Genomic DNA, 23,937 nt, shown 5'->3' with positions numbered 1-23,937 from the left:
ATCATTGCTTCTGCAATCAAATGAATCAAGGGAAACAGTCAAACAGCCAACATTGCTCATTTAATTATGAACTAGATATCGCGATAAATGCAGGTTATAATTACATCATTACTGAAGGGGAAAGTTCATATAATGCCAAGTTAGAATTTGACAAAACTTTCTGTAAAACTACTGCACTGTACTGTACAGTACTGTAGGGTTCAAAGGATCAGATGAGCTGTTCTGAGGAATTGAAGGTCAAAGGTTAGTTATTATATCTCATGATATGATTGGCCCTGACTGTACAAAGAACAAATGATGGTACACGCCTGTGCACCATTCATTGCTTGTGCTCCCGTCAATAAAGTCGTCTCTTTGAAGGTCACCAAATTATGTTTCTTTCTTCTCCTATTTCATTTTCCTTTCAGTTCTGGATGGAACAATTTAACATCTTAGAAAAGGATACTCTTTGATTGGTCTGTGTCTTCTTACTGTCAATCCCTCACATAATTATAAACAACATGGACCACAACTTTGCCAACGGTAAGGATGATGTCTAATTATTCAGGTTATTATTGCAGAGGGGTGGTCACCTGAAATGGAATAATAAATGGAGGATGGTTGGAACAAGCAAAGACAAAGTACTGTAGGTCACAAAGGTGGTCTAAAAGTTTAGACTGAGCTGCATTTAGAGGGTGGGATATGTGGCACATGTTTCTCCATTTTGTGCAAAAACCTCCTAAGTACCTTTTTCATAAACCCCCAGCCCCCCTATTGGTAGAATCCTCTTTTGTTGGGGGTGGGGATTAGGAAGGAGAGGGCAAGATGTGGAACCTTGCAAAAATGTGAACATCATCAGAGAGCCTCGCCTCAGCTACTTAACTTTCATTGCTGACCTTTGTTTATTTCAAGCAGTATAACTTAAAGAATTTAACTGTGTCAATTTTATGATACTTATTATATTATAAAGCCATTTTCTTTCAAAATTGTGCAAATTGAAATCTCAGCATCAGAGGTGGCTCTTTGTTTATAGATGATGCAATGTGCAAATACCTTGCCCATCTACTTACAGTCTATAAATACTTTACTTTACCATTGAAGCAGATGAAGATATCATGAGAGGTCTTCTCATCTTTTTGTTTTTCTCCTTCTCAGATGTTAGAAACCGTCTGATCCTGTCCCCTTTGATGGCCATCAAGGATAACGAGTGGTCCACCAGCATCCTGGAGTGCATGAACACGATGAGAAAGCAGCGGGCCTTCCACGACGTGCTGCTCTGCGTCGGCAAGCACGAGATCCCGGCCCACCGGGCCATCCTGGCGTGCTACAGCCCTTACATGGCCGACCAGTTACAACTGAGCAAGATACCAAACAAAGAAGAATCTATGTTGAGGAAGGACCTGGTGGAGATCGATTCGGGCTCTGCGGAGATGCTGGTCGAATTCGCATACACCGGAAAGTAAGTCGTGTCTGTTATTTCCGGGGTATCTGTTATCATAGGAGAAGGAACATGATTCTAATGCATTTCAAGTTGGTGTCATCTACGCATTATTGAATGATTTTGGTGCTGAGGGCTTATTGTGTCCACTTAGTGGCTGTCGTGATACATTTTTTTTTTTTTTTCTTCGAGCAGATCTTCAGGATGGGTTCTTTAAAACTGTTCTCATGTATTATAACTCTTTTTATGTAATAACAGAAAATATATTGAAAGGGCTATGTTTAAACTGGCTTGTCATAGAAACATGGGTCTCATGTGTTAAAAGTGAGGGGCAAATGTAGGGTACGGGAAACTCATCTTTTCTAGGTCTTGAAAAGTCCTCAAATTTGGAATGGATTCGTTGCGATCGTGCAATCACTGCTTAGAGTCCAATTAGATCTAAAAATACCTCAGTAAACCCCTGAAGGCCTTGAAATGATCTTCATTGATTGACTATCCAAACCACAGCCTGTTATCCTGCAGATGAACTTTGGCCTTTCGTAAGTAAAAAGGAAGTTTTTATGACTTGGTTAAGGGTAGGAATGTTACTGAAATTCACTGCCATTGCACGTACAGGCACCCTGCATTTAGAATTTTTGAAATTCTGACATCCTATTCTATCATATTCATAATTAATTGTTATTTGGTGGATTGTTTGTTTATTTATTTTCAGTTGGATTTTTTTTGTCATGAATTCACAGGTTAGAGATAACGGGTCAACACGTTTCCAGTCTGTACCATGCCTCCAACTTGTGGCAAGTCCAAAAAGTGAAAGCAGCGTGTGGGATTCATCTCCACGGTAACATGAACTGGTCCAATTGCATAGGTAAGGAGCTAACTGAGGTCCAATCTCTCACTTTGTCAAGAAGTTTTCATTGTTCAGCTTCCCTGACAGGTGAACTTCTCCACTAACATATAATAAAGAGGGTTGTCTGGATTTATAAAGTAACGCAAATTATAATCAGGTTTCCTATCATAAAAATGTGGCTTACTGTGTTGCAATGGTTTCTTAGTTAACACAAATGTACAGTGCTTTGCCATACATTTTGTCAATGCGATACCGGATAAATTATTCCCCTATCAAGAAGTACCAAAGGTGACAGATCAACTTTGTGGCAGTAGAAGACCCCAAATGACCTATGACCTAAGAAAAAAACATCAATAGGGTTCTTGACATACTCATTATGGAGAAGGCACATGCTAAATATGAGTACTGTCATGGAGGTTAACTGTCTTGAGATATCAAGCCAGTGTTTCAAATATTTACACTCACACACACACACGCATATACATAAATGCCGACTTGACTGCTTAGGTAATTCTTGCCGGTCTTCAGCAAGTAACCAATGAAAGGAAAACAGTATTCTTGCAATTAGCAAAATACAATACTAGTTATAGTCAACAAGGTAAATGAATCTGGAGAAACTATCACACAGTAAATAAGCGCGTACGCGCGTACCATGTATGGAGGGTCATGTGATGTGTTCCAGGGTGGTACTAATATACTACTCTCCCTATTACGCATGATGATTTTACCCAACTAGTACGTAAATGTGTTTGCGTGCTTAGAGCAGCAGACGACACCCGTTACCTAGCAATAACCGTGTCGTAGCCTAACGTGATAGCTATATTCCCGTCGAGCAGCATTAGGCTCTGTTCCACGGAGAATTCCGTGGTTGCACTGAACTAAACATTTCCCCACATTTCCCATTTCTACATTCACTTATAGCGTGTAGTAATAACGTTAGGCCATATGAGACAAGGCTTGCCCCTAGAGCTGTATTAATAAGTAAGATTATGTAGAAAGCCTAACTTCATTCAAGAGAATAAGGTTGAACGTTAGCATATTAGCACTATTTCGTAGGCCTGAAGTACCAGTACCTTCTTATGCCGTTAGTTTCCATGTCCGAACCGACCAATCTTTCACGAAGTCACTAACACTGTTCTCGAACTGCTACAGAGAAATATCAGTATAGTACCACCCTGGAACACATCACATGACCCTCAATACATGGTACGCGCGCACCCAATTGACATGAATCCTCCAGATTCATTTACCTCGTTGGTTATAGTCCTTTGTGGGTGCACTGAACCATTACATAAATTATTTCATCCGAAGTCCAATTGTCATCAGGTAGATTGTACTTGAGCTAGTACTGCATCACAGATGCTCTAGTTTCTTTGTGTGTGTTTGTGTTTTATCTGTGTGTTTTGTCTGTGTTGCTACCTTGGTTTCATCTGTCTTTAAGTTTGTATGATAAAATATTATTATTAATTCACTCTCTATAGTACAAAGCCTGATAAATCTAAATTTCATGTCAGATTAACCGATTGAAATTTTGAAAATGTCACTTTTTGTTTTGACAGTTTTTTTGACTGTTTCTTCTTTTATTCTTGGAATTGTCTCACATGTCATTTTTCACTGTCATCATTCAGGTTTATTACAAATCCTCAACGTTCAGGTTAATGTTAACTCTCTGGCAGGTGGTGACTGTCTGCATAATTGAATTTAAATTATCTTCCCTTTAATGAATAATGCAAGCTTCAAGTTTGCAAAAGTACAGTTCACAGTACTTAGCTGTTAAACTGCATATAAATGTTACCTTGTAAAAGACAGTGCACTTTTGCCATCCTCAGTTTTACCAACGTGTTACTGCAAATTAGATCACAATCGATCAGACTACGACATTAGATGCTTTGATTTTATTTCACCAGGTGAAGGTTAATGAGCGAGGCATAAATTTATCTGATTGGTTTCCCAACATTTTTCACCCCCCTCCTCTTTTCCCCAAACACTTATATTTGTATTAATCACAACTACGTAAGATGCAAATATGAAGTGCTACATTTTTTTTTTCTTTTTCTTTTTCCTGCTGCGTTTTGGATTGTTTGATCCAAATCTTGACTAGTGATGATAATGAGCTTCATCCTTATGGGATTTTTTTATGTCAAAATAATACCGAAGAGGCAAAATCAATAAGTCTGCTTTGAGAATAATACATTGCTTTGCAATTAATGCAAATCTGTGCGGGGGGGGGGGGGGGGGTAATCACTGTGAGAGGAAAGAAACCCAACCGTTCATCAAAAGGCAGAGTAAGAGGGTCACCTATGATAAACGTGAGACACAACTGGTGAAGCAGGTCCTCCAAAGTGATTGGGAGGAGGGGGGAGGGGGAGGTGGGATAAGTGTTAGTGACTATGTCAATCAAAAGTACTGAAATGAGAATATAATAATTCCTGAATATTGAAGTGACCTGCTTTCAGGAGGGGTCAGCATTACTCAAGGTTACCCCCATCACCAATTCCACCACATGGATCAATCATATAATATTTTACAATGCCTCAAAATCAAGAACAAAAACCTACTGGTACTATACAAACAACCACTGCTCTAATAAAGTTATATAATACCTATGTTTGTGTCTGCCTGTTGTATAATTCATTGTTTGTCTGCAAGTTGCTTAGATTACAACCTTCGTGGCATGCCCATCCAAGCATGGGATAATCTGTATAAGAAGTTAGTTTGGGGATTTGCAGACTGATAGGACAGAATCATACAAAAACGTTTCATTGTTCTCAAATGTTCATCAGAGTGTGGTATCTAGGGCTTGACTACAGAGTTCATTGCCAAAAACCACAACAACAGAAAAAACACAAAGGTTCACTTTTCAAGAAAGTGACTTGCATTAAAAATGTTGGGCATTATGCTAAATCAGCCTACAGGCTCATTCCTTTCAACTAGTAGACCTTGTTTTCTCATAAACTGTACTACTTTGCTCAAAGTGGTACTTGATGAATCGCTTGCTCAAAACCAAGGTTGCGATTACTGGACTACAAGCTAGCACTACACATAATTTTCATTTGAAAAATAACGTAACCTATCAAAAACAACACTAAATCAGTTTGTCAGCAAATATTGCAAAAGTACAGGTTCTCACAATGCTACACTACAGTAGCACTGTACTGTGTTTAAAATCGGCAAGCACCTGCTCCGGTTGGATTCATTGCGTTTGCTTGTCATTAATATGCCTGTTCTTTGCTTTTATTAGTGCTAGTAGTTGTAGTAGCCTCGTAGATTCATTCAAAAGTTTTTGATTTACTATGAAGGATTTTGACAAACGTTGTACTGTAGATTGAAAGTTGTTCACAGTTTTTGTTTGGTAGATTTTTTTTACATGATTTAGACACCATACATTAAGACACAAAAGAACAACTAAAGACAGTGCACCATTGAGAAAGATTGACTATTTCTGCAATGTAAAAATGACAGTGATGACGTCATAACTGTAACCGAGTAATCGTGAGAATGCGATTAATCAACAACAAAAAAAGAGTTGACTATCAGCACTATAGAGCCTTGTCTGTCTCAGAAATCAAGGTTTCCATAGGGATACCATGGAGTGGTGGTAAATAATGCCACTAGCCGTAGAAATACTACATTAAGAAATGTCACTTGAGAAATATCACTTCTATTGACACTTTTAAGAAGCATTTGAAAACTTATATTTTTAGGCTTGAGTATGGGCATTAATCTTATTCATTGTTTTATTCACATTACCGTGCCCATATTTTTATGTATATTTATATTTTTTGTTCTTTATTATGGTTTATAACCCTGTCTTATATCATATTTTACTTTTATTGCTGTTGTTAATTACTTTTAGGTTTTCTTAAGTTTGGTAATTTTATATTCCAGGTATTGGTTCTTTTGTACAGTGCTCTCGAGCATGTTTTTTTTTCATGATAACAGCACTATAATGTATGGTATTTATTTATTTATAATTTACTAAAAGAAAATCCGAATCGTTTCCCTTCCAATACAAACATTTTGCTCTCCCGATGTTGGAGATATTTTTTTCCTAACACTTTTCATTATCAGTATTTATTTGACATAAATAAACATGCAACACTTAGGCAAATAAACTTGATGCAAGTAAATTCATCAATCATTAAATTGGCAGATTTTAATGTCCGGAAGGATAAATCAACTTTATTTTGCAATAACGATTTCCTGGACAATATTATGGGTGTGGGAAATAAAAACAAAGATGATATTGTTTCCATGGAAACGAATTGTACTTTACTTTGTGTTATAAAACGGGTGAAATAAAATCATTGACCCAAGAATGCTTTTAGCAAATTGTTTCTGAGAGGATGCTCCCATTTGTTTCCTTGCCCTGAGCATCAATATGATCTTTGAGTACCTTTTTTAAATTTTGCTTCTATAAATGGCTGGTAATTTCTGACGTCTGTCAGCCTGTTGTCTAGTCGGAACTGTAAAAGAATGAGCTGCATTGATTTGGTTGTGTCTAGAGACGGTCGTGTGACATAAACAAGGTTAGCTCTCAAAATATCATATTAGTATAAAAATCAAAATCAGACTACAAGTACGGTATATATATATACACACAAAACTATCATTTGTGCAATAATGTGTAAATTATCGGACAGACATGGACATTTAAGAGTATTACTGTTTTATTTGAGGATTCGTTTCTTGAGTTATGCATACAGTATATAGCAATTCAATTTATGTAATTTGATGACCTCAGCCCAGTTATGGTCCCAATTGTCTTACAGTATTACTATGGACCAGTACAGTGTAACAGTCAGTACATGCAACCCTGCACCTTCTTTCTTATCATGTTTTTGGGGGGTGGAGGGCGAGTCAGAACGTGGTCAATGAACACTTCTCCAATTTTATTAGGGGGGGAGGGGTAGAATTTCAAGTTTTAAAGTGTAATTTGATCTTATAAATTTGCAAAGCGCCTATTTCTCAAAGTTGATTTCAGAATTTTCTGTGAATTACGGTCTTAAAATTTGGAGATGTCATTTGCACAGGTATCGTACCTCTAGAAATTTTTGTACAGTAAATATTCCACTGGTGGCTTTCTGAGGCTCACTGTATATGTTGTTTGCGTACTCAATTGTTAAAAAAATGTCATTTTGGGGATGCCAGGCTCCCATATTCAATTGCTCGATTTATGTGTACTTGCAATAGTGCTCTCACTTAAACAGAATTGACTAGCAACACCTCCCAGGTTGTATGCAAGTAATGATGTGTTTGGTACTCATACAAATATTTGCTATGGAATTTTATTACATACAGTAGTACAGTGCGTTGCCATTGTAGTGGACTCAATCCCCTATTATTGACAGCAAACTTTTATAAATAAGTATCTTTTAGTTCAACAAAAATCCTGAAAGGTTAACAAAAGTGGCCAAGAGCATCAGTCAGTTGAAGCACTATCCATTTGTTAATCTTAGATGCAAAACCAGCATTATCAAACCTTCTGTGTTATGATTAGTTTTCGGAGTGCTACAGTACTAGTCAGGCCTGTATTGCACCAACCCCTGGCTCTTGGAGTTAGGGGTCATCCCCACCCGAGATTTACCGAGAGGGTACCCCAGCATCTGACCTTTTTCTCAAATATTGAGTGAGATTGAAGGCTTCCTTTAGTGTCCATCATCTCTGCAGTGCAGCCATGTTGAACATGTTTTGTTTTTTTTTCAAAAGCGGCGAAAGTAACAATCCCATTAACTCAATTTTGCAGTTCATTTAAACCAGAAATAGTGCAAAGAAATTGAACATTCTTGGGGAACATTGGGGCACACAGGGGAACATTCCTGTAGATGTGATTGTTGTGAAATAACGTCATAATGAAAGTAGCGATTGAACAAGAATACGTTGTATTGATTTTACATTATTGCACAGTACTTGTACTCAGGGGAAAATATGCTTTCATTCATCGGTAGTTGTGAAACCTTCCTTTCTCTCTCACCTTACAAGATGAAGCTTACTTAGACCTGTGCTACTTCCTCGAATTTCCAGAAACGGAAAGATTTCGTGGTTCAAATTTACCGTCGGTGCATAACATTTCTTTCTGCCATGTCCATATGCTGCATTTCTGTATTTATCTAAACGCATAGGTGTCCAAGTGTGGGGGTAGGATTTAATGGAGACATTTACTCGATGAAACAGTCCATGATGTCTTACTGCAATCTGTGTAGGGATTGCTGCATAACAGATCTACCAGCTACTGTGTGAAGTAACTGTTGCCATAGTTACTGGCAGTATATTTATGATACTCTCTCTCTCACTGATAGGTCCTAGACAAATTTAGCCTGTACAGAACCTGTGAATATTCTTTCATTTGCTCAGATTCATGATGTTTGAATGACGCTGCGCCATGGTTTTATATTTAGACATTATACCTAGGGGACTTTTGTTGTAAATATGCGGTACTGTGCTTGGTTTCGCAATTGTCTCGATGGGGATGAGAGAACTGTATTCTAACCGTTTATGCAATTTCTGTGTGGGTTCTCCCACCACATAAATTTGAAACATGTTCAGGTTATACATATGAATGGAGATAATACAAAGTTTCTGTATTAAATGGCCAAAATATGAATATCTTTTTCAAAGCAAGAATTTTTTAAATTGTACAAAAACAAACATTTAAACTGGCAATGAGAGACGAAAATCATGTAATTATGAAACACGTCTGAAATTATATATACTATACTACCTTTTGGAGTGACATCAGTTTCATGTGTATGGAACTTACACAACATGAAAGGGCTAAAAGACTTTAATATTAGTGTTGCTAAGTTACTAAGTGCTATATATTAGACAGTCTAATGGGATTCAATGGATGATCAAATTGATGAATTTTTCGTGGACCAAATCATCCAAAGTTCCGTTTCTTTTGTGTCATTTGTCTTATGAATTCAAATGTTCACTGATATGTTTAAGACACCAGTTGGTCTGATCATTCAAATGCATCATAAAAACAAATGATGCAAACAACATGTATAATATAAGATGCGTAAAATGACTTCAACTGTTCTTGTACATGTATGTAATTTGTGTCATAAAAATTTATGCATTCTGACTGTATTTGATCACATAATGTCTGCTGTATGTGCAGTATGTTCTGATTTCAAAGGTCGTGGGAGTGGGGAAAGGGGGGGGTGAGATGAAGGAGAAAAATTGTAAATTTTACCGAAAGATTAAGGCAGGTGCATGAACCTTCATGTAAGGGCCAGATGCGAATCAAGGATTTTATTAAAGAGGGTAAGTGGCACTACAGGTATGTACAGTAGTTGACACCAACTCAAATGCAGGCTTTGCGCACGTCACTGCTCGGCTGTAAAGTCTACTTCATTCTGACATAAACACGTACATAATTAAGACACCCTTCAGCAATCAAAAATTCATACTAACAGCACTGGTTATCTGCCTGCTCCGTTTCTTACAGTCAAAGAACATTCAATCCATGAAACCATGATTGAAAGGTATATTGCTACCGTACTGAGCTCTAGTGGTTTTTGCATGAATTGTTTAAAAATCCGGAGAAAAATCTGGTAATTTACATGTAAGGCAAAGTTGGTAATATTGCGACAATGCCTCAGATGTCTTCTGTCACACCAAGTATCCTCTGAATGTAAAAATAAAGCGAGCAATACTATGAAGCTTAGTTAATACGGGTTTTTTTTTTTTTTTTTAGCGGAACTGTAAAATTATTTGACTGATTGAGATACGTACAGTAGATCAATTGTGGATAAAGAAGATTTATTTTGTAATTTTTTTTATTTGTCTCTTCCTGGCAAAACAACAATTTTGCAACTCTTTTTGCTGGTGACTTGTTTTCCCCATGTACATAGTAAAGTAGATCCTTTTGTTCTCACCCAGGCCCCTTTTCTTCCAAAAGTAGATGTTATTTTCGTTTTGTGTCGTTGCAAGCAAACAGTGGTTGTCTTGTAACGATTCTCTTCTTTCTTACGTCGAAAAAACAATTGGGTTTTTTTCTTAGACAGACTTGGAGCAAGGCAAAGCCTCTTTGTTTACATCACGGTATATTATTGTTATTTATTAAAAGTGGGTGTACTTTTTTCTTCTCTAGAACTTACATTGCAAATAAAGATCCCTAATGTACTTCACTTGCCTTGTCAAGCATTTTGAAGATTCCTTCTTTCAGCTTTTGTATGAAGAGACTAAAATTGTCTATATATAGTACATATCCTGTTCATAATTAAGGTTATCTGAGGTGTTGCCATGACAACAGATGTGCATTTGACACATTACTTTTGTTAAAATGCCAGTGTGTGGGATTTCTGAGTGGTTTTCTTCTTGTATATTGTTCCAATCGTGTTCTTTGCGTTATAAAATCAAAACATTTATACAAGTGCAATCTTTTGATATTAAGTAAGACAGCCACGTTGGTCTTGTGGCAAAAGGAGGTTCATATCGCATGCACGAGAGTGAATGAATAGGAAAATTGGAGAAAGATACAGTTTGTTTATTGGCCGAATATTTCACTCACGATTAATAGCAGAATTAATAATATATCTGAACAAATGCTTACATAAAAGCCCTTTCTTTTTTCATGGATGCATATACATTAGCTACTGTACTGCATGGATGCAATCACACTAGGCCACATAGCAAACATCAAAATGAAGGGGTGGGGTGGGGCAGCAATTTAAACATCACCATGAAGGGGTGGGGTGGGGCAGCGGGGGATTGGTCTGCATTGTGTTTATGGTTTGAAGTTTGCTCCATCCATATTGACAACCCTTTCTCCTCTAACCATTTTGTTTGGCTTCCTGTTTTGAATGAGTTTACATGTTGTGTGCACTTGCGGGTAGAAACATGTCTATTGTGAAACTTCCTGCATGTTTGCACACAGGCGTGAAAAGGAAACTTAGGAAGATAGTAAAGTAACGTTGTATAATGGTTAATTAATATTGAAACATTCATTGTTTAGCTACAGTGCAGGTCTTTTTTAAGAAATGAAATTACCAAGCACTCTTTTTCATCTTTAGTTTTCAGATTTTAATTTTCATTGCTTTAATGTTTCCCTTTCTTTTTGTTTTTCCTTCCTTTCCAGAGATTTACAAATTAGCCAAAGCAGAAAATGATATGGAATTGAGTATTGCAGCTGAAGAGTGTATAAAAAATAATATGGAGCATGTTGCTACCACCCATGAATTTACAGAATTACCAAGAATCAAGGTAAATAATGGAACCATGATCATATTCTGCATTTGACATTGATGTGCTGTTTAAATTAGGACACAGTGGGGTGGGAGTGGGGGTAAGTTACAGTACTCAGTAGGGCATTGATGGGTAGGTCGTGGTGGTAAATTACTGTAGGGCATTGGTGGGATATATTAATTGGGCACTTTGTGGAGGAAGTGGGATAAATTAGTACGACATTGATGGGACAGGATGAGGGTAAATTAGTAAGGCAATGGTAGGTAGTCTAGAGAGTGTGGTAAAATAGGGCATGTAGGGAGGGGGGTGGGATCAGTTACTAGGAATTGATGGGGAATGGGTGGGATAATTCAGTGGGGAATTTGTGGAGAGTGGAATAAATTAGTAGGGCATTGATAGGTGGTCTTTATAGTGTTTGAGTGATGGGGTATTCCAGTTGACCATAGAATATTCAGTATCATATGAATTCATGCACATATCGAGAGCGGTTTCGTATTTTTGCCTCTCCCCGAATAGATTGAATTAATTGCCACCCAAACCAAAGAAACCATCCACAGCGATAAGGCGCTGTTCGACACTGCTCTCAACTGGATCAGGAGGACCATCAAAAGCGGAATGAGCTACGAGAAATTACTGGATGAGGTGAGCATGAAAGGGGTGTACAAAGAGTGAATGGGGTTCTTGATCAGCATGCTGCTCCCAGCTCGTAAGATCATGCAGCAGTTGGACAGCGTTTGTCCTAGTTTTGAAATGTTCGCCCGAGTTAGAACTTCCATACTATTCCATCCAAAGTGATTGTATTTATTTTTCTTTATGGTTCCCCCCCCTTGTAATATAAGAAGAGCATTTAGTCAACCTTGACATGTCACTGAATGTAGCATTTATGCAGAAGTTTCTTGTTTCAGTTTCATGAACAACTGGATTTTGCAATCTATGTGCAGTTGTGAGACTTGTTATGAGACTTGTAAATTTAAAATGTTGATCAGTGTGTAAATTTAGCGGTCGTCCGAGACGACCAAATTACCTGCCGGACAACCAAAAGTTGTCAAATCGTGAAGTACTGGTTGCCCAGCGGACAACCAAAAACTTTCAAAAAGGCTGGTTAATGTTCCGTGAAACAAACGGAAAAGACAACGAAACAAGCGTGAAACCAAAAACTTAAAATGACATTTCAAATAAGAAGAAACTCATTCCAAACTCCGCCTTCATCTAATAAATAATATTCGTAGGAAGGCCAAGCCCTCACATTGACATGGACGACTCAAACCAAGCTTCATGGTATTTTCTGTTCCGTCCGTTTGTCAACAAAGGCCAATCAGAGTTCAGGTTTACCCCCACAGGCAAAGACCCCGCCCATCCACAACATTTTTTTTGAGAAACAGACACCAAGTACACACTCACAACTAGGTCAACGGAAAACAACAAAACACATATTTGAAGGAACATCTTTCATTATTTCTTTTAAAAAAACCACAACTTTTCTGACAAGAACCAAAAGTTCTCCTACTACTACAGATCATTAAATTTGTTTGAAAATAAATATATCATAACAATCAACTGCAAGGTACAGGGTTACCAAAACTTCATTACAGATATTTTCATGCTAAAAATAGACAATGATGCTTTACCAAGATTCCTGTGATTGATTGGCTAATAGTCCCTACCGATTGTTTGCCAATATTCTTGCATTTTCAGTGCTCAATGAACAAGAAGTAAGATGTTTAACAACAATTACTTGCAATGTTTACTTTCCCTTGTGTAGAGATAACAAAGTTTGTGGTAAAGGCTATCATATGTGTGCACTCAAATATCATAACGTTAGGCCTTCTCTCATATTTGTAAGGTACATTTTGACAACAATCACTGCTGGTACGAAGATGCACTTGAATTGTTTCTGAGACTATCACTTAATATTTTAATCATTGTTTTGATCAGAAAATGTTATGAGTTTTGTGGGAAGCTTACATATCTGATCTGGAACGGATATTTTATCTCACAGTATGTTTCTTTTCTCTGCAATAAGAGTTGCTAATGTGAAATGTGCATTCATACCACAGTAGTTTCTGTTGCAAACTTTTTCGCGGCTCAATTGACCATGTGCTTCGGAAAAGTTTATTTTGGAGCAACATTCGTGTCATGTAAACTTACTTCTGTATTTTAGAACATTGAAGTTTGATTTTTTATAGACATTGCGTAAAAATCTATTCACATAGGCCTACTGTAATTTTCGCACAGATGATTGTTTGCAAAGAACCCAGGATAAATGTTGGATCAGATTTTAAAGATTTGGGCAAGTGTAGTTGAAAATGAAGTTCGAACAGGCCTATGTAAATGCAGTAGTACAGTGAACTGTGTGGAATTTAGCGAGAGGTATGCACACTGTAGGTACAGTGATTTTGAACAGTTTGGCTGTTGGAAGCGCTGCAAGGACAAAGCATGGAGCTACTACAGAGTTGGCGAGTAGGGAAGTACAAGGGTGGATGAAGGAGGGGGCTGGGGGTATCTGTTTTTTTAAACGGCAGGGTGGGCGAAAGGAGGAGTCGGCCGGGCCTCCCCTGTCAAACACCGAAGCTAAGACACTGAGCCATCTGCCCTATAATATTGTGTATAACATTCACAAAGTATAGGCAGTGATACTACACTAGTATTAGTACAGTAGGTCACACAATAAACGCAATTGGTGTTCGATCGGGACGCAAGCTTTTTTTTACAGGACGCAAACTTTTTCGGGGGCTTGCGTCCCTGGGATGCAAACTTTTTTTCGCTAGTAACATTACTGAAACTAAAACAATAGACCAGTACTATGAGGCACCTACAGCTTACCACGTGGTATCGTTACGCCCTGCAGCAAAATATCATGTACCTAAATAATGTACACAATCTTTGCTACAGTCAGCATTATTAGAGAATAAAATCCAGCAAGGCCGCGGAAAGAAACACAGATTTTGATCTAGAATCCATGAAATCGCTCAACATTCATGGTTTCTTAGGAGCCCCAAACAAGTATTTTTTTTCTGAAGATAAATTACTATAGCTTTACAGGACGACCAAAATTTCAGCAGGACAACCAAAAATTGGTGAGCTGGTTGTCCTGGGGACAACCACTTCAAATTTCTTAAATTTATACACTGTTAATGGACCATACCTTAAAGAGAAGCAAGCCAACCATCATTTTTAGTGTATCTACAGTACATATATAGAGAGGCTTTTCGTTGAGCAACTTCCCTAGAAATTTACAAAGAAAACCTTGCCCTCTTTTGGAGATATCATAGTTCAAAGGTCGTGTCCCGTGCCGCCATATAGTCAGTTTGTCATAGTGCAATGAGGCGGTGATACCTTTCACTTCCTCTTGCACCCAGTTTCATATTTTCAAGCGGAATATAAAAAGCGATGATAATGAAACCAACGGCCAAGAAACGAAGTCACATTTAGGAATTTCAATGATTTTACTGGTTCAAGTCCTCAGTCCTCTGTGTCACGGAACATTAACATGTGTTCTCTTCCAAAATGGAATTTAAGATTTAATTTAACCATTGGGGAAGGTTGTTGAACAAAGGTATTACTCTCGCATTGACCAACGACGGTGTTTGGGTTTGCTAATTGTATAAGTGTACATCGAAGACATGGAACTGGCTGGGTCTAAACACGCCACTTATTAAAAGATGAATCGAAAAGGGAAAGAAAAAGATTTTAAAAATGTTTTTTTTTCTCCTTCGTAGCCTCAGACATTGCTATTGACAGCTGATAAAGACCTGAAGAGATTAGAAGAAGTGGAAGAGCTGGAAGCTACCTTGATCGAGGATTACAACCTCGACCCCACCAAAGTCGGTGCGCTCACCCCCGAGAGAAAGCTGAGCAACGGCCAAGAGGCACGTCCCAAAAATAAGAACAACAACAGCAGTACCCCGAGGAAGTTGATCATGGCGCCGGAGGAAGATGGAACCTCATATAGGAACTCTGCCTGGAAGGTGATCGGTGCTACGGACATGGCAGGTCTGTAACACAGGCATGAGCTTTATCCGCGAATTCGCGGAATATCCCTGATTTCTTTTCTACCTCGGGGACAAAAACTATTATCCTAACACACTAGTAGCATATGCAAACTGGAGCCTATACCGCAATTTTGGACAAGTTCTGTGATTTTTCTTTTATCCCAGGCTCATCCCTGGTAACAGCTAGTGTTAGTCTGCTGCCAGCTGGGCAGAGGGTTAAATATGGTGTAACTGGTCGGTGGGTTTGAGGCAGACAGTGCACATCGGCTGTACAGACAGCTACATACACAATATAACCCATCTGCCAGATCTCGTAGTATGAAAATTCTTTGTGGTTTGGAAGACGCCTATGACAGCATCAGTTAAAGATATCATCTATAAAGTGAATGGTCACAAATTTTCGCCACCAACAAAGGTTGTAAACTGATTAATTAGATAGTAAATGTTGATTTAAGGCTATTACATACTATGGTGGGGGTGGGGGGGTGGGGGGGTGGATCAAGAAGGATCAAGCACATCGGTCATCAAATCATATTGCTTGACAGTCTCTATCGGTACCTTGTAAATCTGATTGAACCACAACTATTTACTTCTCTTGTATGTAATTTTACGTCAACGATCGTGCATGGCTTACACACACACGTGTTTGTTATGAGAGAACGGTTATTTTGTAGAGCATGTCTGATCATTCTCAGATGGAATGAATTATTTAGATATAGCTATAAGCTTCATAGAACAGTGCCCAATTCTGAAGATAATTTGAAGTTTTGCGCTAGCCTAATGTTGGTGTTTTTGTCTACATCATCTGCTGCGTGCTTGACTGCTCAATATCTGCTGAGTGGATGTGAATATTCCAGACTACAGTAGCTCCCTAGTAACCAAGATGGCTACTTATTTGCCACTGAAGATGGGCTAAATTTAACACTTGTGATTTGTTGTTAATAAAAGGTTGGGTAGGCATTGACAATGGATGCAGTGAAAGAGCCTTGCATGACATTAATCTGCAAAGGTGTTTACTGATATATTTTGAAGCATTGATCCTTTCTTAGCAAATGGATACAGGAGCTCTATCAAAAGAGTATAATAAGCCATGTATATGATATGTCTTTGTTGATATACGGGGGTCTTTGAACAAGTTATTGATGTGGGGAATAAAGGATTATGAAGACTCTGAATTCTTAGCTACAAATCTTTAGTTCTAATCTTAGGATCTTGTATTCAGATTATAACTGCTGAAACTAAAACTGGTGAAGGTTGAGCAAACCTTGACAGTTGATTCTGTTATCAATGTGACTGTTTCAAAGACAAGCTTTATACTAACTCATGTTTTAACTAATAAGTTATACTCATTCTTTGTACTGTAGAGCTCCGTTGGCGTTTATGTCCTCTAGTAGGATTTTTGCCGACTTAACCCATTCAGATTCAATGTGCATTGATGTTCAACTGGGAGAAAGTAGACACTGTAAGCCTGTAGAGATCCCCCATTCAAACTAAAATAATTGATTTGAAAAAGAAGTACATTGATTTCCTATACAATCATCTAAGCCTATTCTTTAATCTAACAGTAGCTAGTACAGCTGAGCCTGAAAGGTCCAGTAAGGATACATTATCCAGGTACCTGGTGCCGTCCACTTCACACACTGGAGAGAGGTCGTGTCTATTCATGCTCTCTTTGGTTTCATTAATAGACAAAAGACTAGTAGACAAAAACCTTGAAAGAATTAACCATCTTCAGATTGGCTCTTGTTGCTATCATTCAACATTCCCTTCCTCCAATATGAGTGCATGTTATCTGCCATATTATAATAAATAAATATGTCCGATTTATATAGCACTAAAACACAAAAAGTATTAAAGCGCTTCACAAAAAACTAAAAAATGATGAAAAGGAAATAATTACAGTGAAAACAATTCATAACCTAATAAAAATAATTCTAAAATACCAACGCAAAAAAACTAAAAAACAATAAGAGGAACTTACTAAAATACAATAGTAGGTTATATAAAAAAAACAATAGGTTACAAAAGTACAATAAGAGGTTATAACAAACAAGATATTATGATAAGGTAATATAACGTAGAATAACTTTAAAAAAAATATGTCTTCAAACGACATTTATATATTGGCAGCGTTGGACTGGTCCCGATGTCATATTCTAGTGCACTCCCTCCTGTCAGGCTGATCTTTCCTGAATTTGTAACTTTGAGCCCTGCCACCCCCATGCCCCCACCCCTCCCCTTTGACACTACTTTCAGTTCATTCCCCTTTACCACATCTTTCCCGGGGATCTACGATGCCAAAGTCTCACACATATTGTTCCCCGAGGGTATTTTGTTCAATCGAGGTGAATGGATTTCCTTATGTTTTTTTCCATGAAGCTTCACAGTTCAAGTTTAAGGTACATATAAATAATAAACAAATAACTTGTTCATTTGGTACAATATCAATTGGGTCTGAATGGGAAGCATCAGTCATTCTATGGGCAGATTATATTCCTTTAATGAGGAAATGACAATGACAGACCCAAGGAAAATAGATGTAATGAACATCATCTGAATATTTTGAGTACGCTTGAGGTCTCTGGGTTCCTAAATTGTATAGGAAAAGTGGGGGGGTGGGGGAGAGGCGAATTAGTAAACCATTACACCAGTACATTACATGACATTTTCCTGGTAAAACAGTACATATTCTTGAAGATATTATATTATTTGCAGATCTGTTCATTTTTTTTGTTTTCTGTAATTGATGTTGATTGAATCGATTTTATATGCTTTGAATTTAAAGTTTGCTGGCCACCAAATGTATAACTTCCTGTTTGTTTTTAGTAATTTTATATTATTTTTGCTTTATTTTCTAGATTTCAGATATGTGGCTCTGGCTGAAGTTGACGGAGAGTTAGTATGCATTGTTCTTTACGAGAAGCAGCAAAGTCCAAAGATTAAGAGGAAAACCAAAAGAAATTTATCTATAGAAACTTGTAACCATCATCCGCCCTTGGCCCAGATGGGCCGTTCTCTCTGCGCGTTTGGCTGTGCCGTCATTAATGGCAAGATTGTTATCAGCGGTGAGTTGCTTGCTTATTACTCATATATATATTTATTTTTTCTGTTCTCTATTTTTGTACACGTGGGAGTCCATGGCAGAGGGGACCAACTATGTGGGTCATGTTTATAGAGGTTTGGTTGATGAAGGGTGGTGGGGGGGGGAGGAGTTAGGGTGAGGATTTAGGGAGCAGCCTTCACCAGCACACTAGAGGATAGTAATTAAATAAAATACTCAAAGAACTTAACAGGTTAGGACATAGTGGTGGGCCAGGGATGTGGGGAAGGGGGGGGGTGATAGGAGGGAGGAGGTAGGAATCATTCTCTACCAGTCATTGTATGTTTGTTACAAAAAGCTTGTTCACACATCACAAAAATGATGACAGTGATGAGGTCATAAATGTAACGGATTAATAGCGAGAAGAGATACGCGATTATATCGAATACAAATGTAGGAGTCGACAATCAGCACTAATCCCGACTGCTACAATGAGAAAACTGTGGAATTATAAGAAGTATTTCACAGCAATCGGTAGCAGAAGAACTATTAGATGAGAAATGAACCAAACTAGTTCCTGTTTGCCTTGCTTTTTTTTCTTTCTTGTGAACACCCGGCTTTTCTCATTTATAATTTGTTCCTCTTTGACCGTGTTTGTTTGACAGGCCTGTCAGGTAAGATCAGGTTAAGTCATAGTTAGGGCAGTGTTTGAACTCCTGGTGACATCTTGAGTAGATTTCATCTTTTAATGGCAGTCGGCTCAGAATATTCTCCCCCTCTTGTTCCTCATGTGGTGACATGAACTGTTAAACAAAATATGAAACAACTCAGTCTTCCCCCATGCTGTTTTATCAGAGATGGAAATGCAAAGATAGATAACCGAGCTCATCTCCGACATGTCGAGATGGTAATTGTTATGAATGTTTATTGGGAGGGGGGGGGGGACTAGAAGAACAAACTATGCCACCGAAGAGAAAAGAAAATTAGTCCGGTCGGTCGCTTTCGTTGCTTGTGAATCTCTCGCTGAGCGTTATGAGGTTCTTGAATATGTTACAATCTTGAATGAAGGAACCATCCTTATAAGTCATAGGGACTTGAGGCAGTCTTTTAGTGTTGCCACAGATGGAAATAGGCAATTTGTCATCTGGATTTATAGACAAGATTCAGCAATCAAGTATAGATGTAAAACCCGAAAGGAAAATGTTGGCAAAAAAACGAGTAGACTGATTTGTTGGGTGGGTGGATTTGTAATAGCGTTTGTCATGACAAAATGCATTTTAATCCCATTCTTCCAAAACGTCTGACGTACGGCTGCATAAAAGCAAACTAAAAATTGTCATTTGATAGCAAATTGAGGTTGTGAGTTAGATTAATCAGAAGAAAAAGGAAGGAAATGTTATTTTTTACCTACACACAAGGGAGTGAATTGAGCGTGTGAATTTATCAAAGTTTTGTGAATCTTGGTTGTTCGTACATTCATACATAGCGAAAAGTACGTAGCTTCTCCTACACACCCATATTTTGTGTTTGTTGCAAATTGATGATATTGAACGGGGGGGGGGGTTTAGGATGAGGACAGGGTTGGCCGGTTTTTACCGCCCCGGGAAAAACAAGTTTTTTACCGGTTTTTACCGGGAGGTTTTTCCCACCTATAAGTGGGAAAAACTGGGAAAAACCGGGAAAAACCTCAAATTATATAGAATTCCTAAAAACTCATGTGGAACTTGTGGAGGAGCATAAAATCTACAAGAAAATGGCATCTTATGGTAGGGGGTTGGGTTACATCCAAAGAACAGCTATGATCTATAACTTGTGAGTTTACCGATTAGACTATTATAAATAATTCAAATAAATAATATATTGGATGCTCAAATCAACCAACTTTATTTTCCTATCGAGATGCATAATTCCATTATCTAGAGAATGGACTCGTATCAAACTGTTGGTGCCTCCTAGGGCTATGGTTCGTCATATTATACATGCCACATTAGTCCGCTCAGATCCAAATGATGATTCACATCCAAGAACGATCACTTCATGTCTGCGATAAATTGTACTCTGTTCACACTTCGCACTAGGCACTGTACTATGCTTATATTGCTTATAGGCACTGTACTAAGTGACTGTTGTGACATCAACTAATTTGAGAATAAGTAACAATTGGAACAGTTACTTGTGTTGTTGATACTCCTACCTCTTCAGTTAGCCTATACACAGGAAGTGCCCAGTATCACCTCACCTGTCCACCTCAAAGTGTTTAATCACTCATGCATGAAGTTGTATAATAATTGGACCATGTTTGCATCAAGGTAAACAGTTTGGTTGTGTGAATGGCTCCATAGGGCCATTGTGCGTTTAATACATTAATTGGGCCCATGTGCCTTACAAAGTTTCAAAGCAGTTTCTATTGAGCCCCCTGGATTGAAGTTCACCTCAATAGACTGTTGCCTACTGTATTAATGGAATGGAATGAACTGTCTGAGCACATAATATTATATTATTATATGGTTCCTTGTCCCTTAGAGGCTTTGGATGCCATGGTTCGCCACTTCGTTCTATCCTCCGCTGTTCATGCCACATAATAGGCCTGAAGAATTTAGGAGGGGTGAATGTCCCAGTGTAGACCTATAATGGTTTGGGCAATAGGCAATGCATACTGTTAAAGAGATCGTGACAGAATAACTATACATGTGCAATACGAAAAATACTCTTTTTTCCACAAAAAGTAGAATAAGAATGTGATAAAATAGCTCAAAATGAAGCTAAGAAACTCCCATATTCAATAAAATATGCCTGTCATGAAACAATATCGTGCCTACTGATGACCCTGCATATTACGGACAATTAATACTAGTTTTCGAGACGGAGGCGGTTTTTACCGGTATTTACCAGTTTTTCCCGGTTTTTACCTGGTTTTTACCGCTTAGTGGGAAAAACAGGTTTTTCCCGAGAAAATGCCAACCCTGGATGAGGAGCTAGGGAGCATCCTTCCCCAGCACACTAGAGAATTGTTACTAACTGTAATACCCAAAGAACTTAGAAGAACCCAAAAAACTGTTTGTGATGTAGTTCGGGACGAAATTATTCCTTGCACACTGCTGTGGTTTTCTCAACGAAAAGTTTCCCTGATATGTGTTTGCTCACCAACTAAATTGAGTATGAAATATAGGAAAACTTCTTCAAACATGGCTGTTACAATCCACTGAGGCCTTCACTGAATACGGTTGAATTTCCAGGAATGATTCCTATGGTGGAGAATTTTGAAATTCATGAGAACGCTTTCATTGCATTGCAGGAGGCTACGATAAGACGAGAGCTTACAAGAAAGTGCAGCTGTACGACCCTGAGACGAATACCTGGGCTTCCCTGAAGAGCATGACAAATCCGAGGATACGCTTTGAAATATCCGTGATCGATGACCGCACGTACGCGATTGGAGGAAGTGATGGTATGAACGAGCTCAAATCATGTGAGGTATTTGACATGAAGACAGGCTGGCAACCAATGGCAAGCATGCACAGAGAAAGGTCAAATTTTGGTGAGCTCAGATGTTTGTGGTTATTAATAGTTTTACCCATAATACTTAGCCTTTTGCCCACTTCCCCCCCTCCCTTCATCATGTACATATGTGTGGAACTACAGTACTTGCTTATGTGTACACCTTACCTGGATTGTTTTATAGGTACGAATTACTTCAACATGCTGACAGCACAGCAAATACTTCATTCATCTGCCTACGAGTATAATCGGTGAAAACAGAACAGAAATTTCCTGGTTTTTGGCATGTTTCAAACTAGTTTGTCACAGTTTTGTAAATCCCTTTACCAGTCATGTGAAGGAAGACCCATACAAGAATACATTCTTCATCCGCTCACCCCACAATTAATTTAAGTGTTATGTTAACAGTAAAAGGAAAAATTCATGTCATTAAGTGTGGTGTGACTTGTCTTCATATTTTGTTGTGTTTTGTTTGTTTTGTTAATCGTCTTTGTTCACTCTGTTCCCAGGTGCTACCGTCCTCGATGGGAAGCTCTACGTGATTGGAGGACACAGAGACGGAATCTGCATAAAGAGCTGCGAAGTCTACGATCCAAAGTTGGATCAGTGGACTGAGATCGCTCCCCTGCAAAAAGGTAATTAGACGATTCTTGATATTCTGGTGGTCGTCGACTTTCGTGGGAACCTTAAATTTAACAATTTGATATAGCGTAAATATCTGGAATGAATTATAGATGCACAGCTGCAAATGGTTCTAAGTTGTTTGTTTTCTTTTTGATGGTTCCTTCCTTGCCCTTCTGAGGTAAGACTTAATCTTATGGCTAGTCTTTCCTACATGAACACTGCTAAAACTGCTTTAAAAGTCACTATTACCTAAGTTGTATCTTTTCATCCATGTTAGACGAAGATCATTGAGGTTTAACCTCACTTTCTCTTTGCCCTCCTCTCTTTTTAGTGAGATCTCAGCTGGGAGTGTGCACCCTCGGTGGCAAGATATACGCCGTGGGCGGCACATCCACATGGAGTTGCGTCAACAGCGTAGAGGTCTACGATCCTGACCTCAATGAATGGACAGCAGCACCTTCTATGAAAACCAACAGAAGAGCCGCTGGAGTCTGTGTCCACAATGGTAAGATACCTAACCACAAGGGTCGGCTAGTTGAAAACGGCGGCTCGCGATTTGTCCACAGTTTGTAGCCGACTTACAAAGTGTTGCTCAAATCAATATTACAAATTAGTTCAAGTAAGATTCCCTCTATACTTGCAGGTTACTATGGAAACAAATAAATGGTATAAGATTTTTTATATGCCATGTCAGTATCAATCACATCTAAGAAGAATTTTCACTATTTCAGAACAACAAAACATTGATATTTGCAGGTGTTCAGATTATTGTTGAAAACTTCCTAGTGATGTTAAGCATAGAAAAACAATACAAAAACAAGTTTGCCAAGTGTTTTCTCTTCTGAAACCACTCCTATATCAAATGTACCTGCACTAGAACGTTGGTCCTCCGAAATTGGATATTGAGTTGTCAAACTAACCCTTAAAAAAGTACGTCCTGGAAGTGTTACAGGACCCAGCGTAGTAAATATCATTAACTGGAGTATTTCCCCAACTCTGAAATGGAGCTCACTGTCCTTGTCACAAATCACAAACAAACTGTTGTTATCGCCGGTAAATAACTAATTTCCGACGCAGTCTTTCAAATGTTGTGATATTGCGATGGGCCACATTTCTTCTTGTATATCGTGATAAGAGTTTGTGGTGATGACATAGACCAACCCTGCTCGCGGTTTTCCTCCTTTGTAATGTGAAGAAATTCCAAGGCTGTTTCGTCCGCTTGGTCGATACGGTTGTTGTAGTTGTTTTCACCAACTGTCCAATCATATTTAATGTCTACAGTTTGCAAGTTGAGTCAAAGAATTTGTTGTCAGAATACCCTCAGATA

General features: G+C 38.3%; 1 protein-coding gene across 1 annotated transcript in view; it reads left to right on the top strand.

Annotated features, from left to right (window-relative positions):
- Window positions 1-23,937, top strand: part of LOC139963658 (influenza virus NS1A-binding protein-like) — a 45,280-nt gene that overhangs the window by 19,329 nt on the left and 2,014 nt on the right. Inside the window, exons 2-11 of the mRNA XM_071964664.1 lie at window positions 408-522; window positions 1,135-1,438; window positions 2,158-2,282; window positions 11,350-11,474; window positions 11,973-12,098; window positions 15,176-15,449; window positions 18,307-18,513; window positions 21,784-22,026; window positions 22,496-22,621; window positions 22,942-23,115. Of these exons, the coding sequence (XP_071820765.1) occupies window positions 501-522; window positions 1,135-1,438; window positions 2,158-2,282; window positions 11,350-11,474; window positions 11,973-12,098; window positions 15,176-15,449; window positions 18,307-18,513; window positions 21,784-22,026; window positions 22,496-22,621; window positions 22,942-23,115 (1,726 nt within the window). The 5' untranslated portion in view covers window positions 408-500. The remainder of the gene's footprint in view (window positions 1-407; window positions 523-1,134; window positions 1,439-2,157; window positions 2,283-11,349; window positions 11,475-11,972; window positions 12,099-15,175; window positions 15,450-18,306; window positions 18,514-21,783; window positions 22,027-22,495; window positions 22,622-22,941; window positions 23,116-23,937) is intronic.

This window comes from Apostichopus japonicus, chromosome 22, assembly GCF_037975245.1.
Source record: "Apostichopus japonicus isolate 1M-3 chromosome 22, ASM3797524v1, whole genome shotgun sequence".
NCBI lineage: Eukaryota > Metazoa > Echinodermata > Holothuroidea > Aspidochirotida > Stichopodidae > Apostichopus > Apostichopus japonicus.
This window is presented reverse-complemented; position numbering and strand designations above follow the sequence as displayed.